We start from the raw sequence: 17,564 nt of genomic DNA on the forward strand, positions 1-17,564 counted from the left end.
GCGTTATGATTGTTTCGAGGGTGGGAGCAGGGTTACCGTCGTCGTTATCAGGAACGGGGTTTACCTCCAGGTCTCCAGATAGCATAATAAGTACACGACATGAGCAATAATAGCAACTGAACACAATAGCTCGTCAAGTGCAATACGCCAACGGTCAAATATGTCTGGGGGGCACGACACCGCAAACAAGAAGCGATCGCTAGAACAACAGCAAGATGCGTGTTGCAGGTAACTAACCTGCACGAAAAAGGGCATTTGTGTGACGTGTAAGGCGCATGAGGTACAAATAGCTGCAAACTCAAAAAGTTATTTTCTCTTTTATGCGGGTTCAAAGTAGGTTTTATGGAGATGGCCAGGAAAGGTCTTGTTGCTGCAGTAGACGAATGGCTTGCATGGTTGCTGCACATCACAGAAAAAAGTAACATTAAAACATGAGGGAAGCTTAAGACTGCATGAGCACTGAATAACATCAATAAAACCGTTTAGTAGGTAATGATTATGAGGCCAAAAGATGTACTCCTCACACATTAGGCGGCTGCTGGCTGACCATGTGAAATTGGAGTTAATGACACATATTTCAGTAGTGACATTATTTCACATACTATTAGGTGCAAATCATAAAATTCATTTATCTGTGTATATAAGCATGAATTTAAAGGATTTCCTTGCTTCATATATTTATGGAACATTGTGCTTGACAATTTTTATCTTGGACAAGGTTAGTGCAGATTCTCCTAAATACTGAATTGGCTATCTCTAGGTTGTGCGGGAGTTTGATTTATGAAGAGTATGCAGCATCCATTACTGAACATACCTAAACGAAATCTGTCGTTCCAGTGAAAGTATACTGTTCTTTCGACATACATTTCAGCAGTGTGTAAGGAGAACGAGCACCTAATACTTAGGCTGACGGAAAAGTGGGTTTGTAGGTGTAAATATCGATTGTATAATAGATGCATATCTACTAGGTGCACACAACCTGATAGTTTATGTATACACATATTTAACATGACATTATTGGTTTTAAACTGCACGCTATGTGGCTCAATTGTGGTGGTGCAGTACAAAGAGTATAGTGATCATCGAAAATCACCTTTGTTTCAACATACTAGGCAAATGTATAATGTCTAGGTGCACTGCCAAGGCTTATGCAATAATTAAAATACCAAGTTGCAGTGGTGTAGTAGCGGCACTGGCCGGGGGGGGGGGGGGGGGCTGTGGGCCTTCGGTGCCAAGTGTCAATTGGAGTGTCACATATGTCTGCCATATATGCCGGCTTGACTGGGCGTAAATGGTGGCGGAACGGTTCACGTGCGGGGTGCTCGTGCGATGCGCTCATGTCCCACCATAGTTTCTGTGTCGTCAATATCTATACAGTGTTCCATTTATCTGTTTTGTATCCTTTGTACTAGTTTTGTATCAGTTTCGCGGTATTGAATAAGAACACTGTCTCCTAGTCATAGCTAACCATCTCTTTGTCATTTTGTTGTTGTCACGGTGGCGTCCCACAGGGCAGGGTATGGAGCCCTATTCTCTTTACCTTAACTATGGTTGGCCTTGCTGAAATATTATCCAAGACAATCTACTAATGTACGCTAAATATATTTATGTTCGGCCTTCTGTGGTGACTCGTATTCAAGTGTGCGGAAGAATTCCGCGGGCAGCCACCCTAACTTGTTCGTACTCCACAAACAAGGCCTTAGTGTATCCATCGAAAAATGCCCATTAATCACGTTTACATGCAAACTCATGGCACAGCACCCTGTTTCTCTCAATGGCCAGGGTATGAAATATTGGAAGTATCACAGCTTTTAGGGTGCAATTATTGACCGGGACCTCTCATGGAGCCCCCATTGCATCTACCTGAAGTGGAGACTAATTTCGATTGTACGTATGATGAGGTTCCTGTGCGGTAAAACCAGGGGCACGTCGGTATGTTCCATGCTGCACCTTTACAGAGCACTGTTTCTGGGCTCTTTACTGTACAGCTTGCCTGGTTTATGCGAACACATGTAGAACAAACATTCATACCCTCAAACGTTTGCAAGGCGAGTCTCTACGGTCTTGGAATACCACGATGTGCCTCGATTCGCGCAACACTCGTGCTTACTAGTAACTACTTGGTTCCAACATATATAATGACTGACAACCTTAACGCACACAATACCCAGTTACTATACTGCTGCTGAGCCAGTACAAAGACCTCAAGCCACATTTTCCAAACTTGTTGCGACACATCAAGGCTACCTGCCGTCGGGCTTTACCCAACAGCACGTCCACTGTTACCCCTCTGGTGCCTACGAGAGCCACAAGCAGCCCTCACGATTCCGGGAATTATAAAGACCCATCAATCAACAGTGGCTCTACATCAGTTCACACTTTCATTACTTTACGAGGCATACGTACGAAAAATGCAGATATACACTGATTGATCTGTCTCAGCCACCAGCTCCCGGCCTTACAAGTCGCAATTACATTGAAAGTGTCCCATATATAACCACCTCTACGGCAACAGAACTTGACAGTCCTTACTGAACAAGACATATGAACAAAGTCCACAGATTTGCACTGATTGATAAGTCACTCGCAGTGTCCCACATAATGACCTCTACGGCAACAGAACTTGCCGCTCCACACACCGCTGTTAATTACATCGCACCAGCCAAACCTTGAAATTGGGTCGTTTTCTGTGACTCCAAGGCAGCCCTTCAGATTCTGCAGTCAGCCTTACGATGCAAGACGCATGAACAACTGCTGTTTTAGGCCAGAGAGGTTCTGCCTAAAACCTTCATAGAAGGACATGACATCTTCTTCCAATGCCTTCCGGGGGAATGTGGCATCGTCGGAAACGACCTTGCTGATGATGCCATCCGGTCAGCCCTTAAAAAACCGTGACACTTCCTATACCCTTATCAAGGACAGACACTGCGAAGTGTCGTTTACTTGCTCAAACCAAGGCTGAAACTTTGTGGAACACCTCGATTATCTCCAACTGCCATCTCCACTGGCTGGATCCTACATTGAGGCTGCAAATTCCATCGAACGTATTCCGCCTTGATGCAACTTTACTGTGCCGCCTCTGGTAAGGGGTGGCTTTTACGAAAGCCTACTCATTCCTTATTGGAATGAACGACACACCGATTTGTTACTCGTGCAAATGTGAAGAGACGATCAAGCACGCGTTCTGTTTTTGTAATCTCTATGAGATCGAAAGCGACCTTCTTCAGGTGGTGTTCAGAGGCCGAGTTCAGAGGCCCAGATAATTGGACCTTCGCACCACACTTCACCGGCTCACAAAGCGATGCGGGCACTGCTAAGTTTCATGAAATTGATTGGCCTCAGTGACTGAATATAGGTGCGAGGTTATGGACATCGCACGTATTCACACTGATAGTACCTTCTTCCCTCCTCCTTTCTTTTCTTCCCTTAAACACCTTAGCCTGTCTAGGGTAGCAAACTGGGCACGCGTCTGGCTGACCTTCCTTCGTACCTTTCCTTCCTTCTTTTTTCCTCCTCTACCTCCTCCTGTTGTTCTTGTGCGACTTCATGTCACAAATACAGTATCCTGTGTTTTTACAAAAAGGTGAATTTTGTAAGGATATCACCCGGTGTTCGATCAGGTCATGTGTCTTTATAACCACTAGAAACTCAGTATCGCGCAAAATATGGCAGATAATTTGTAACTATATCTTAAATAACTGCATAATTACAATTATAGAGGAAAAATTTCAGTTTGGGAATTGAGGACCAAATTCATATCATGAACTCAACAAAAACTTTTCTAAGCAAAATTGTCTTTTGTGCTAGAGCCTGCAGTGCTTTGGCACTGTGGGCGGGCCATAATTGCAGTACCGAAAGAAACATGAAATTGTGCACCAGTAGCTTCAATCTCTCTATCCTCTCCCTTGCCAGTGCAGGCCAGCAGTAGCACAAGTTTTCTCTGGCCCGGCCATCATGGAGGCCTTCTAGTTTTTTTGCATGGTGACGCTAGGCAACGACGCGGAGCGTGCTCTATTGTTTCCAATCTTGTGGCAGTACAGCAGCTCGGACGATCACTTTTACCGATAACAGAAAATAAGGAAAGGCTTTATGAATCAGAATGAAGAGAACCCGTGATTGTCATAGCATTGGCACCTGCTCAGCAAAGCAAGCAGGCGGCGTTTTCTGATAGGGTGGGGAGATCCGCGTCACAGACATGATATACAATTTTCCGCTTGGTTCAGGGCTGGTGACAGCCAAAATACTGCACGCCGTAGTATACCTACGACGATTTTTGTGAAGTTGTTGGTCAACTTATGATTGTTGGGCTTCAATTTTGCAAATGAAATACCACCTCTAAAATCGCTAATTAAAGCTTTCTTCCAATTGGCTGTCAAGCCTCACAGTCTGACAGCAGACGTGCAAATGCGCCTATTACAAGTTATGAGTGCTGAGCCCTAGCGGTGCTATTTGGTGCGTAAAATAACACAGCCTGCATAACTGCTACATTAGCGATCCCTGGGAAAGAAAGCGAAGTGGGGAGGGTCCAAGGTGGCTTGGGCTGGTGCTGAAACACCACCCCACACTCCCCGGAAATGTTCGATTTCCTCGCCCTCCTGATTACACCGGGGGGGGGGGGGGGGCTGCAGCGACAGAAGACCTATGGGCCCCGGGTGCCAGATGACCTAGCTACGCCACTGCCAAGTTGTTAAGCGTAAATTAAGCGTGCTTTCATGCTTCGCTGGCTGCAGTTTGGACCTATAGTTACCATACAACATATTGTTACGAAGAGTTGCGAAGAAGTGGGTTTGATTACAGGCGATGGATGATGATCGTAGTGTGATCGTAGCGCAGCCCGGCCTCTCAAACTCTTCGTTCTCTTCGTCTTCTCCCTTCTTGTCGGCGCCTTTCGTATCCGTTACATTTCCTCCCAAGCAGACGAAGCCCGTGGGGCGAGTCTGGATGGACAAGCACGGTAGAAAGGCTTCAGGCGAGCAATATGAGTCAGCTGAGTTCTGCTTGATCGACGACCATTGCACAGGAGGCGAGCTATGACGTAAGTGAGTTTGCTCAGGCGGTCCACGACTACAAAGGGGCCTGAATATTGTGACAAGAACTTGTGGCACAATCCACGCTTGCGTTGCGGTGTCCAAAGAAGAACCAAGTCACCTTTTTCCAATGATACTTGTACGTGACGGTCGTCGTATCGCTCTTTCGAACGACATTGTGAGGCCAGAGTACGAAGACGAGCTATTCGAGGGGATTCTTCGGCGAGACACAAAGTCTTCGATACAGAATCGTCACTGCGCAGTACGAAAGGTAAGAAAGTGTCCAGAGGGCTTCGCGGTAACCTTGCATACAGGAGATGAAATGGGCTATAGTTCGTGGTTTCGTGTTTCGCCGTGTTGTATGCGTAAGTGATGAATGCAAGCACGTCGTCCCAGTTCTTATGATTGGAGGAGACGTACATGGCAAGCATGTTGGTCAGCATTCTGTTCGTCCTTTCCACGAGGCCATTTGTCTGTGGATGATACGGCTTGGAATGACGAAACTGTGAAGTGCACAAACGAAGTCACTCTTCAATGGCATCAGCAGTGAACTGGCGGCCACGGTCGCTGATAATGACACGTGGTGGGCCATGACGAAGGACCACGGAATGCAGCAGGAAGACCGCCACGCAAGCAGCGGTAGAAGACGGTACGGCTGCAGTTTCTGCATACCATGTAAGATGGTCTACGCAGACAATTATCCAACGGTTCTTGTTGTTAGATAACGGGAATGGACCCAAAAGGTCAAAGCCTACTTGCTGGAATGGCGTACTGGACGGTGTCAATGGCCGAAGGGGACCCGGGGCTGCAGTGGTCGGTCGCTTGTGACGTTGGCACGTTTCGCAACTAGCGACATAACGCTTGGTTGTTTCGCACATCTTGGGCCAGTAAAAGCGCTCCTGTGTGCGGTGCAGCGTTCGTACAAAGCCGAAATGGCCGGATGTCACATCGTCGTGCATGGCACGTAGAACGGCGGAGCGGAGACTCTCGTGGACAACCAGCAGAAAACGCGCTCCATGCCCGGAGTAATTAGTTTTGTAGAGCAATTTATCACGGACAGTAAAGCTACCGCTGCCTTTAGAAGTACGGGCGGTGACAAAAAGCGGATCGAGGGTAACACCATTCTGTTGTTCTCGCTGAAAGCCTGCCGCGTCAGGGAACGTAGCAGTAACAGCAGCGAGACAGTCATCAAAATTCTCAGCATCGCAGTTGGTAGTCTCAAGAGGAATGCGGGAGAGGCAGTCTGCGTCATCGTGACGACGGCCACTCTTGTACGATACCACGAAGTCGTATTCCTGGAGGCGCAGTGCCAAACGTGCGAGCCAGCATAAAGAATGGTGGTCGGTGATAATCTTGCATGGTCTACCGTAAAGATAACACCGAAACTTTTGTATGGCAAAAACGGCTGCCAGGCATTCGTATTCCGTAAACGTATAATTGCGCTCAGATTTGCTCAGGCAGCGGCTGGCATATACGACATGTTCTGCGCCACTGTGACGTTGTACAAGGACCGCTCCTATCCCCATTCCACTAGCATCAGTGTGAACTTCAGTCGGGCAAGATGGATCGAAGTGACGCAAGAGGGGTGCTGACGTTAGTATAAACTTGAGTTGAGAGAATGATGCGTCACATTCTGGTGTCCAAGTGAAGGATGCCTTTTGTCGCAAAATACTTGTCAAGGGGTAAACGATGTCGGCAAACCGAGGAACAAAAATACAAAAATACGAACATAGGCCAATGAATGAGCGGAGTTCTCGTGCTGACTATGGTGGCTTGAAGGAGCTCACCGCTTCAATCTTACGAGGATCGGGTCTGACGCCATCTTTGTCGACTAAGTGCCCCAGGACCAGTGTTTGACGTTCGCCGAACCGACTTTTTTAGTTTAGAACCAGTCCAGCTTTCTCAATGCAGTCGAGAACGAGGCTGAGGCGTTCGTTATGTTGTTCAAACGTGCGGCCAAAGATTACAACATCATCGAGGTAACACATGCATATCTCCCACTTTAGAGCACGTGGTACTGTGTCCATGAATCTTTCAAAGGTGGCAGGAGCATTGCAAAGGCCAAAAGGCATAACAATAAATTCGAATAGACCATCCGGAGTCACGAAAGCGGTCTTTACCTTGTCGGCAGGGTCCATAGGTCCAATACCCCGATCGCAAATCAAGTGTTGAGAAGTAAGAAGCAGCGTCTAAGCAATCAATGACGTCATCGATTCGTGGTAGTAGATATACATCCTTCTTCGTCACTGCGTTTAGATGTCTGTAATCCACGCAGAATCTCCAGGAGCCATCTTTTTTTCGCACCAGAATTACTGGGGCTGCCCATGGACTAGACGACTCTTGAACGACACCTTTGTTTATCACCTCCTTGACTTGCTCTGCAATAACTTTGCGCTCGGACGATGACACTCGGTAGAGCTTCCGGCGGATGGGATGTGCTGAGCCGGTATCTATTCTGTGACGAGCGCGGGACGACGGTAAATGAAGGGGTGAATCTCCATGGGTAAAGTCGAATGCAGCCTCATGTCTGGCAAGGACCTGTACCAGTGCTTGCCGTTGCGATGTGCCGAGAGCCTTGCTGATCATGCCAAGCATTAGCTCTTCAGAATGGCGATTATCGCAAGGAGAGCAAGCTGTAGAAACGTCCGTAATTAGTGCCGCTATTGAGCTACATGCGGCTTTATCGAAGAGAGCGATTTTCATACCGCGAGGAACGACAACCGGCGTGGCGGAATAGTTCAGCGCCCACAATGTGGCGACTCCTTCCGTCATGCACACTACAGAGCAGGGCACAAGTATATCTTTTTAGCACAGTTTATGCGGAGAGGCCTAACCACAAGGTCAACACAATCAACATCAACAGTAGTTGCAGAAACACGAACGGGCGTCAGGCACCACGATGGTGCAATAACTTCATCAAGAACACTGAGAGTGTCTGTGTCCCTGTGTTCACCACCCGAGCTTTGTTGGGACTGTGCTGATATAAATAACTTGTTCAATGATATTTCGCCACAACCACAGTCCACGGAGGCGCCGCGCTGTTCAAGAAAATTTATACCAAGAATAACATCGTGCGAAGAAAGAGAAAGAACAAGGAATTCCGACACAAACACTTTCCCAGCCAACAAACACAGGGGTTGAAGCCACTCGCCACCTACTCCACGAAAGCTAATACCGTCGTTCCAAGAAAACATAACTTTGTGGCCTAGACGGTTTTTGAAAGTGAGGCTCATCGCAGACACAGTCGCCCCAGTGTCAAGTAATGCCATGGTCGGTATTCCGTCAATCGAGACATTCACTTTGTATTTGAACATCACAACAGGCAGAGGTACTTCTTGCAAGACCGTCTGGCGACCACACCTCCATTGGCCGCGGATGCTAGTTTCCCGGCGGCGGTGACGAAGAACAGCGCCGAGGGGACGGAGAGCGACGGGGACGGTTACTTGGTGGCGTCAAACTCCGCTCAGAAGCTGGCGAATCGCTGCGTCTGGTCGCGCGTGAGAAGTGGTCCATTGGAAGCAAGTCGGTCGTCCGCAAGTCATATGAAGTACGGGTTCTGGGTGGCGAGAACACCGGTGTTGTCCTTCGTGATTGACGGCCTTGGCGACAATACCGAGCTATATGGCCTATGGAACCGCAGCTGTAGCACACGGGAGGGTAGCGGTTCACAGCATCTTCCTCGAAACGAATGGTGGGCTACTGCGGGCGGCGAGAAAGTTCGTTGTCATGGGCATAACGTGTCTCTGCTGCTCGCTGACATCCGTTATGTCGTTCATAAGTCACGTCGTGGTAGTAGGGTCGGTGCTTTTCTTGACGCGGCCTGACAGAAGTCACAGGGCCTCGGGGGTAAAAACGCGGCTGCTCTCGTGGCCGAGCGTCGTAAGTGGGGCCTCTGTCGTAGAGACGTGGCTGCTGTCGGGGCGCGAGTTCATAATCCTCAGTGCCCCTCGCCGCAGGATACGGGGAGAAGGATGCCACGTTTGGCTCGAAATCTGGTGGTAGGCGGAAGCTATGAGTGCCTGGATGTGTCACTTACGCGTGCAGGCTGAGCTCTTCCCGAACTATTTGTCGTATCGTTGATGCCAGATCGAGGGGCTGGTTGCTGTCCACGCTTGCAATTGTCGCCACGTTGGCTAGCCTGCCAAACTTCGGTGTGATGCACCTCGTCTTCAGTTGCTCGAAAGTACGACAGTGCCGAATGATGTCATCGACGGAAGCCAGGTTGTCCTTTGCGATGAGGAAATTATAAACGTGTTGGGCAATTCCTTTCAGGAGGTGCCCGACTTTGTCTTCCTCCGACATTCCAGAATCCACCATCCTACACAGTTTTATTACCGCCTTAATGTAGGTCGTGCAGGTTTCGCCTGGCACTTGCGCATGTTGCAGTAGCGTCTGTTCTGCCCTTTTCTTTTTCGTCGCGGAGTCGCCGAATCGCTCTTTCATTTCGGAAACAAATCTTCCACATGTTGTAAACGTTTCCTCGTGATTGTCGAACCACAACAACGCAGTATCCGTTAGAAAGAACACGACGTTCGAAAGCTGAGAAGCGCTGTTCCACTTGTTGGCGGCACTCACCCGGTGATAATGGATGAGCCATTCCTCGACGTCTTCGTCCCATCTTCCGGCGAAGGGACGCGCATCTCTCAGTTGTAGAACGGAACTTGTCCACGCAGCTGCTGGAATGGGCCGTTGTTCGTCTGCGTCGTGGGACATATTCAACTCCGGTACGTTCGGTGGGAGTCCAGCAAGGCGACGGCTCCGTCGAAGAACTCCTGCTTCAGCCTCCGTCTTCGGGTGTCAATTACCCCGCACCTTTCACCACAACTGTTACGAAGAGTTGCGAAGAAGTGAGTTTATTTACAGGCGATGGATGGTGATCGTAGCGTGATCGTAGCGCAGCCTGGCCTCTCAAACTCTTCGTTCTCTTCGTCTTCTCCCTTCTTGTCCGCGCCTTTCGTATCCGTTACAATATGTAAACGACGTAAATTTCGAGAGCGGTTTGTTTGAAAAATTGATACCGCAAAGGTACGATTATCCTGGTAGTCCTTCGGGCAGTGCGTCCAGGGAATGGCACAGCTACCTCGCGCATTTGGCGCTCGCTGAGATCGTGAACGAAGCTGCACATCAGCAGCGTTACGCAATCGGAAAGTGCAAGTAAATGCGCGAATAAAACAAGCTCGTTCACGTCAATTCCTTGCGCGATAACGTGAGAGAAACATCAAAGCAATGCCATTTATAGTAGCTCTGCGTCGTAAAAGTGCGTGCTCGCCCGAGTCGAAATTTAACATTCAGCTCGAAAGGTTTTTACGAGCGTATTCATTTTCGACGAGCGAGGCTGCTTTGTCAAATGACCGTCGCTTGCTGACTGGTTCACGTATAATTAAGAGCAACTACTGTATCTGAAAAGCTAAGTGTGTCAGCATAACATTACGCACAAATGCAGCCGTCTACACAGCCACATTTCATTCAGCGAAGCGCCGCGGCGATCGAGTGCGACGTGCCGGCAGCTTTTGCTGAAACAGCGGCATGGACACCGCGCCGTGTTGCCGCTTCTCGGTTGCACTGTGCGAACGAACATGCTGTCTGTTTCAAATCGCAACGAATGCAAACTGAATCATGAAAGCAGCTATCAGCTCAAATCCGCTGGTGGCGTGTGCGTACGAATTCGTTGACTACGCTAATATTGTCACGTGGTGGTGACGTTGAAGAAAGAACACAGTAGCAATACTGTGAACAAGAAAACTAACTTTTATTGGGCGAACGTGTGCCCACAAAACAGGCTACACTTATAGCGCAACGATAGCGGCGAACACGCTCGGCGATCGTCGAAAATCTGCTCAGCGGGTCAAGCGCGTCGGCTTTTATAGAGCAGTCGTCGAATGTTCCAGACTAATCGTTTGGACCCGCGTGCTTTCCACAAAGTTCTACACCATTCGCGCTACGCGATGAAATCAGATAACACAAGGTTCGGCGACAACAGACAGCCGGGTAGAAGCATCGATAACTTTCCTGAAACGTCGGATACATGCAGGCGCGTCCCGCGCTGTGCTATTGCATTTGTTAAGCGGCGAAACGTGGTCGCCCGATAAAGATAAGTACACGTATCAATACCCCCCTCTTAAAAAGCATCGACCCGATGCTGCAAACAAACGAAGGTAATAAACAAAAGCACTCGTAGCAAAGAAAAGAACAAAATGACGAAGTTCGTCAGCGTCCGTAAAAGGGTTTAAGGCGCACCACGTGGACCACTTCAGATCGTGCGCGGCGCCGCTGTGAATGCGAAATGCCGTCTGGCACGACCTCATAGTCCAGAGCGCCAATACGTCGGATGACCTTGTAGGGTCCGAAATAGCGTCGGAGTAGTTTCTCACTGAGTCCTCGTCGGCGTATCGGGGTCCAAACCCAAACACGGTCGCCGGGCTGGTACTCAACAAAGCGTCGTCGGAGGTTGTAGTGTCGGCTGTCAGTCCTCTGTTGGTTCTTGATCCGTAGGCGGGCGAGCTGTCGGGCTTCTTCGGCTCGCTGGAGATAGCTAGCGACGTCAACATTCTCTTCGTCAGTGACGTGGGGCAGCATGGCGTCGAGCGTCGTCGTCGGGTTCCTGCCGTAAACCAGCTTAAACGGCGTGATCTGTGTTGTTTCTTGCACCGCCGTGTTGTAAGCGAATGTTACGTACGGCAGGACGGCATCCCAGGTCTTGTGTTCGACGTCGACGTACATCGCTAGCATGTCGGCGAGGGTCTTATTCAGCCGCTCCGTAAGACCATTCGTCTGCGGGTGGTAGGCCGTGGTTCTCCTGTGCCTTGTCTGACTGTATTTCAGAATGGCTTGGGTGAGCTCCGCTGTAAAGGCCGTTCCTCTGTCGGTGATGAGGACTTCTGGGGCGCCATGTCGAAGCAGGATGTTTTCGACAAAGAATTTCGCCACTTCGGCTGCGCTACCTTTCGGCAGTGCTTTAGTTTCAGCGAAGCGGGTGAGGTAGTCTGTCGCCACGACGATCCACTTATTTCCGGTTGTTGACGTCGGAAAGGGTCCCAGCAAGTCCATCCCGATCTGCTGGAATGGTCGGCAAGGAGGCTCGATTGGCTGTAGTAATCCGGCTGGCCTTGTCGGCGGTGTCTTGCGTCGCTGACAGTCTCGGCATGTTCTGACATAACGGGCGACGTCGGCGGTCAGGCGCGGCCAATAATACTTTTCTTGTATCCTCGATAGTGTCCGGGAAAAACCGAGGTGTCCAGCGGTCGGATCGTCATGTAGGGCGTGCAATACTTCTGGACGAAGTCCTGACGGGACAACAAGAAGGCAGTTGGCGCGGACTGGTGAAAAGTTCTTCTTCACGAGGAGATTGTTTTGAAGCGTGAAGGAAGATAATCCGCGCTTAAATGCCCTGGGGACAACGTCGGTGTGCCCTTCCAAATATTCCACCAGGCCTTTTAGCTCCGGGTCTGCCCGTTGCTGTTCAGCGAAGTCTTCCGCGCTTATCATGCCAAGGAAGGCGTCATCTTCGTCATCTTGCGGCGGCGGGTCAATGGGGGCGCGTGATAGGCAATCGGCATCGGAGTGTTTTCGTCCTGACTTGTAGGTTACAGTGATGTCGTATTCTTGTAGTCTGAGGCTCCACCGTGCCAGTCGTCCTGAAGGATCCTTTATACTCGCTAGCCAACACAACGCGTGATGGTCACTGACGACTTTGAATGGCCTGCCATAAAGATAAGGGCGAAATTTAGCTGTAGCCCAAACGATGGCGAGGCATTCCTTTTCGGTTGTAGAATAGTTGCCTTCCGCTTTTGACAGCGACCGGCTAGCGTAAGCTATCACCTGTTCGACTCCGTTTCTCCTCTGGACTAGAACGGCACCGAGGCCTAGGCTACTGGCGTCAGTATGGATTTCTGTATCGGCGTACTCGTCGAAGTGCGCAAGTACCGGCGGCGACTGCATGCGTCGTTTGAGTTCTTCAAATGCGTCGGCCTGCGGCGTTTCCCACTTGAACTCAACATCACATTTAGTTAGACGTGTCAACGGCTCGGCGATGCGTGAAAAGTCCTTGACAAACCGCCTGTAGTAGGCACACATGCCAAGGAATCTACGCACTGCCTTCTTGTCGGTGGGCTGCGGGAACTTTGCGATGGCAGCTGTTTTCTGGGGGTCGGGGCGTACTCCGGATTTACTGATGACGTGGCCTAGGAACAGAAGCTCGTCGTAAGCGAAGCGGCATTTTTCTGGCTTCAGAGTGAGCCCTGATGACTTGATGGCCTCTAGTACTGTGGCAAGCCGCCTAAGGTGATCGTCGAAATTTCCGGCGAATACAACGACGTCATCCAAGTAAACGAGACAGGTCTGCCATTTCAATCCCGCTAAAACCGTGTCCATCACGCGCTGGAACGTTGCAGGCGCCGAGCACAGTCCAAATGGCATAACCTTGAACTCGTAGAGGCCGTCTGGGGTGATAAAGGCGGTCTTTTCGCGATCTCTTTCGTCGACTTCTATTTGCCAATAGCCAGACTTGAGGTCCATCGAGGAGAAGTACTTAGCGTTGCAGAGCCGATCCAATGCGTCGTCTATCCGTGGAAGGGGGTATACGTCCTTCTTCGTGATCTTGTTCAGACGACGATAATCGACGCAGAAACGTAGGGTTCCGTCCTTTTTCTTCACCAGGACAACAGGGGATGCCCATGGGCTTTTCGACGGCTGGATGATGTCGTCGCGCAGCATTTCGTCGACTTGTTCTCTTATAGCTTCGCGTTCTCGCGGCGAAACTCGGTAAGGGCTTTGGCGGAGTGGTCGAGCGTACTCCTCGGTGATTATGCGATGCTTGGCGACTGGTGTTTGTCGAATCCTCGATGTCGTCGAAAAGCAGCTTTTGTATCGTCGGAGCAGACTTCTGAGCTGCTGTTGCTTAATCACTGGGAGACTTGGATTAATGTCGTAGTCTGGTTCGGGAACCATGGTCGTCGGGGTAGATGCGGCGGAATCCGAGAGGACAAACGCATTACTTGTTTCCAGAATTTCCTCGATGTACGCGATCGTCGTGCCCTTGTTGAGGTGCTTGAACTCCTGGCTGAAGTTTGTCAGCAACACTTCAGTTTTCCCTCCATGCAGTCGAGCGATCCCTCTTGCGACGCAAATTTCACGGTCTAGCAGTAGACGTTGGTCGCCTTCGATGACGCCTTCTACGTCAGCGGGTATTTCGGTGCCGACCGAAATAACAATGCTGGAGCGGGGCGGGATGCTCACTTGGTCTTCGAGCACATTCAAGGCGTGGTGACTACGAGGGCTCTCCGGCGGTATCGCTTTATCTTCCGACAGCGTTATTGACTTCGACTTCAGGTTGATGATTGCGCCGTGTTGGTCCAGGAAGTCCATACCGAGAATGACGTCTCGTGAACACTGTTGGAGGATAACGAAGGTGACAGGGTAAGTCCGGTCGTGAATGGTAATTCTTGCCGTGCACATTCCTGTCGGCGTAATCAGGTGTCCTCCAGCGGTCCGAATTTGAGGGCCTTCCCATGCAGTCTTAACCTTCTTCATCTGGACGGCGATGTGTCCACTCATGACTGAGAAATCGGCGCCTGTGTCGATTAAGGCGGTGACTGCGTGGCCGTCTAGAAGCACGTCGAGGTCGGTGGTTCTTTGTCTTGCGTTGCAGTTGGGTCTTGGCGTCGGATCACGGCTGCGTCGTGTTGAATTGAAGCTAGTACGTCGCGTCGTGAAGTCGTCTTTCGTCGGTGCAGTCTTGGCTTCCTGACTTCCTCGGGACGGTGGCGCGTCGTCATTATGTCGTCGAGATGGTTTCTTCGGCGCTTTCGTCGGCGGCGGAGGATCTTCGTCAGTTCGACGAACAGCAACCGCACCTCCATCGGTTGCTGCTTTTAGTTTTCCGGATATGGGCTCGCTGACCGGCCCCGGGCTGGGCCACTGTATGGTCGGCGCTGCGGCGACAGGTAGCGGCCTGGTGATGGCGAACGCGACGGTCGTCGAGAGCTCCATTGAGTAGCGGCGAGGTAGTCGGCGATGTCACGTGGGCGCTCTCCAAGCTGTGGACGCGGCGCGTTAACGGCGAAACCTCGCAGTCCCATCTCTCGGTATGGGCATCGTCGGTAGACGTGACCTACCTCTCCGCAGTGGTAGCAGAGCGGGCGGTGGTCAGGAGCGCGCCAAACGTCAGTCTTCCTCGGGTAGCTGCGCTGGGCGACGGGTGGGCGTGCTGGCGGCGGCGGTGGTGGTCGACGGAATTGCGGCGTTACGGGGCCCTGGCGCGGTAGTGGAAAGGGACCTTGACGGCGGGCGACGGCGGCGTAGCTAATCGCTTGCGGCTGAGGCTGCGGTGGTTCTGGTTGCACCTCAGGAACTCCAAGCGATCGGTGCACCTCTTCTTTTACGATGTCGGCGATCGAAGCCACTTGAGGCTGCGACGAAGGCAAGACCTTGCGCAGTTCTTCGCGCACAATGGCCCTGATGGTCTCGCGCAGATCGTCCGTGGCCAGTGATTGAATTCCTGCGTAGGGGGTAGAGCTTGTACGGCGGTTGAATTGCCGGTTCCGCATTTCGAGTGTCTTCTCGATGTTCGTCGCCTCACGAAGAAACTCTTCGACGGTCTTCGGTGGGCTTCTTACCATCCCGGCGAAAAGTTCCTCCTTCACACCACGCATGAGTAGGCGAACCTTCTTTTCCTCGGCCATATCCGGGTCGGCGTGGCGGAACAGACGGGTCATTTCTTCCGTAAAGATGGCAACGTTCTCGTTTGGTAGCTGCACTCGGGCGTCCAGCATAGCTTCGGCCCTTTCCTTGCGCACGACACTTGTAAAGGTGCACAGGAAGCCGCTACGGAACAGGTCCCACGTAGTCAAGGTCGACTCCCTGTTCTCAAACCACGTTCTGGCGGCGTCTTCTAAGGCGAAGTAGACATGCCGCAGCTTGTCGTCGGAGTCCCAGTTGTTGAATGTCGCGATTCGCTCGTAGGTTTCCAGCCAAGATTCCGGGTCTTCAGTCGCTGCTCCATGGAAGGTCGGTGGGTCCCGGGGTTGTTGTAGGATAACGGGGGACGCTGGGGCAGCCATTGAGGTTGTCTTGACCACGATCTTCTTTGTCGCCTCAGGTAGAAGTCCGTGCTCTGGGGGCAGGCCTTGCAGTCTGCGGCTAGCACGCTGGTCTTGGGCGGTGTCGGTTTTGTCCTCGGGCTTCGGGCTTGGATCGCGGCTTTGCGGGGCGTTCGGTACATGAACGCACAAGCACCTCCACCAGATGTCACGTGGTGGTGACGTTGAAGAAAGAACACAGTAGCAATACTGTGAACAAGAAAACTAACTTTTATTGGGCGAACGTGTGCCCACAAAACAGGCTACACTTATAGCGCAACGATAGCGGCGAACACGCTCGGCGATCGTCGAAAATCTGCTCAGCGGGTCAAGCGCGTCGGCTTTTATAGAGCAGTCGTCGAATGTTCCAGACTAATCGTTTGGACCCGCGTGCTTTCCACAAAGTTCTACACCATTCGCGCTACGCGATGAAATCAGATAACACAAGGTTCGGCGACAACAGACAGCCGGGTAGAAGCATCGATAACTTTCCTGAAACGTCGGATACATGCAGGCGCGTCCCGCGCTGTGCTATTGCATTTGTTAAGCGGCGAAACGTGGTCGCCCGATAAAGATAAGTACACGTATCAATATATATCATTCGCTGAACGTCAAAAGCTTCATCGAAGTTTGTTCATTCCAACTTTCGAGGAATGGTTCCATTATTTCGGAGCATGAGAAAGTATAAATATACGCGGAGGCGTTGTGGAAATTGCGCTGTCGATAAACGGTTGCTATCTGGTGCGGCAGTCGATCGAGAGTTTCGTGGTCATTGCATGGAAGTTCGCCGAAGCCCGCACACTGCGAGGACTCCCGTTCGTCAGACACATCGTGGTCGGCCTATTATGACTACATTAAGTGGTCTTCCTACAACTTTGTTTCTGAAATGTATTTAAGGAGCCCAAAAGTGCTCAGCATATACGAGGCGCATATATGATTCCGCAATCGTATTACTGTTGGAAGGGGTCTTCAAGCGACATGTTCAAAAATCCTATCTCTGTTGGAGGGTCGCCTATAGGCCTGACGGACCTTCAATTATCTTATTGGTGTGAGAAGCGGGCGCATAGAAAGCCTTAAGGAAAATTCAACAAGCATATTGCTGTTGGAGGCTCGCCAACAGCAGGTTTCAGGGACCTTCAGGAAACCTATTTGGTGTGAGAAGCGTACCTATAGAGCGTTCTGAGGGACCTTCAAGGATCTTGTTCGTGTGGGGAGCATTCCCACAGGCTGTCCTGAGGGGCCATCAAGAATCTTGTCGGTGTTGGAAGGACGCCTACAAGTAATCCTGAAGGACCATCAAGAACTCTGTGGGTGCAACATGATCGCTCTGTCGGATTTTTTCACTGGGAGTCGCGATAACAAACAAATCAAATCAAACATGTTTATTTTGCAGGAAGAATACAAAATTTCCCTGCGGGAGGCAAAGAATAAAGGCGAGAAAGCCTGACGAGGTCTTGGCCCC

At 50.7% G+C, this 17,564-nt stretch overlaps 1 protein-coding gene across 6 annotated transcripts in view; it reads right to left on the bottom strand.

Annotated features, from left to right (window-relative positions):
• Nucleotides 1-299: 299 nt before the first annotated feature.
• Nucleotides 300-17,564, bottom strand: part of LOC126535281 (uncharacterized) — a 93,860-nt gene continuing 76,595 nt past the window's right edge. For 4 of the 6 annotated variants that reach the window (XR_008613391.2, XR_011895664.1, XR_011895663.1 and 1 more), the window contains one exon: nucleotides 300-399. Coding sequence is in view for 1 of the 6 variants with exons in the window: in XM_072289189.1 (XP_072145290.1) it covers nucleotides 341-399 (59 nt within the window). In the remaining 5 variants the exon portion in view is untranslated. The remainder of the gene's footprint in view (nucleotides 400-17,564) is intronic. The other 2 variants (XM_072289189.1, XR_011895661.1) reach the window with 2 other exon arrangements.

This window comes from Dermacentor andersoni, chromosome 7 (genome assembly GCF_023375885.2).
Source record: "Dermacentor andersoni chromosome 7, qqDerAnde1_hic_scaffold, whole genome shotgun sequence".
Classification (NCBI taxonomy): Eukaryota; Metazoa; Arthropoda; class Arachnida; order Ixodida; family Ixodidae; genus Dermacentor; species Dermacentor andersoni.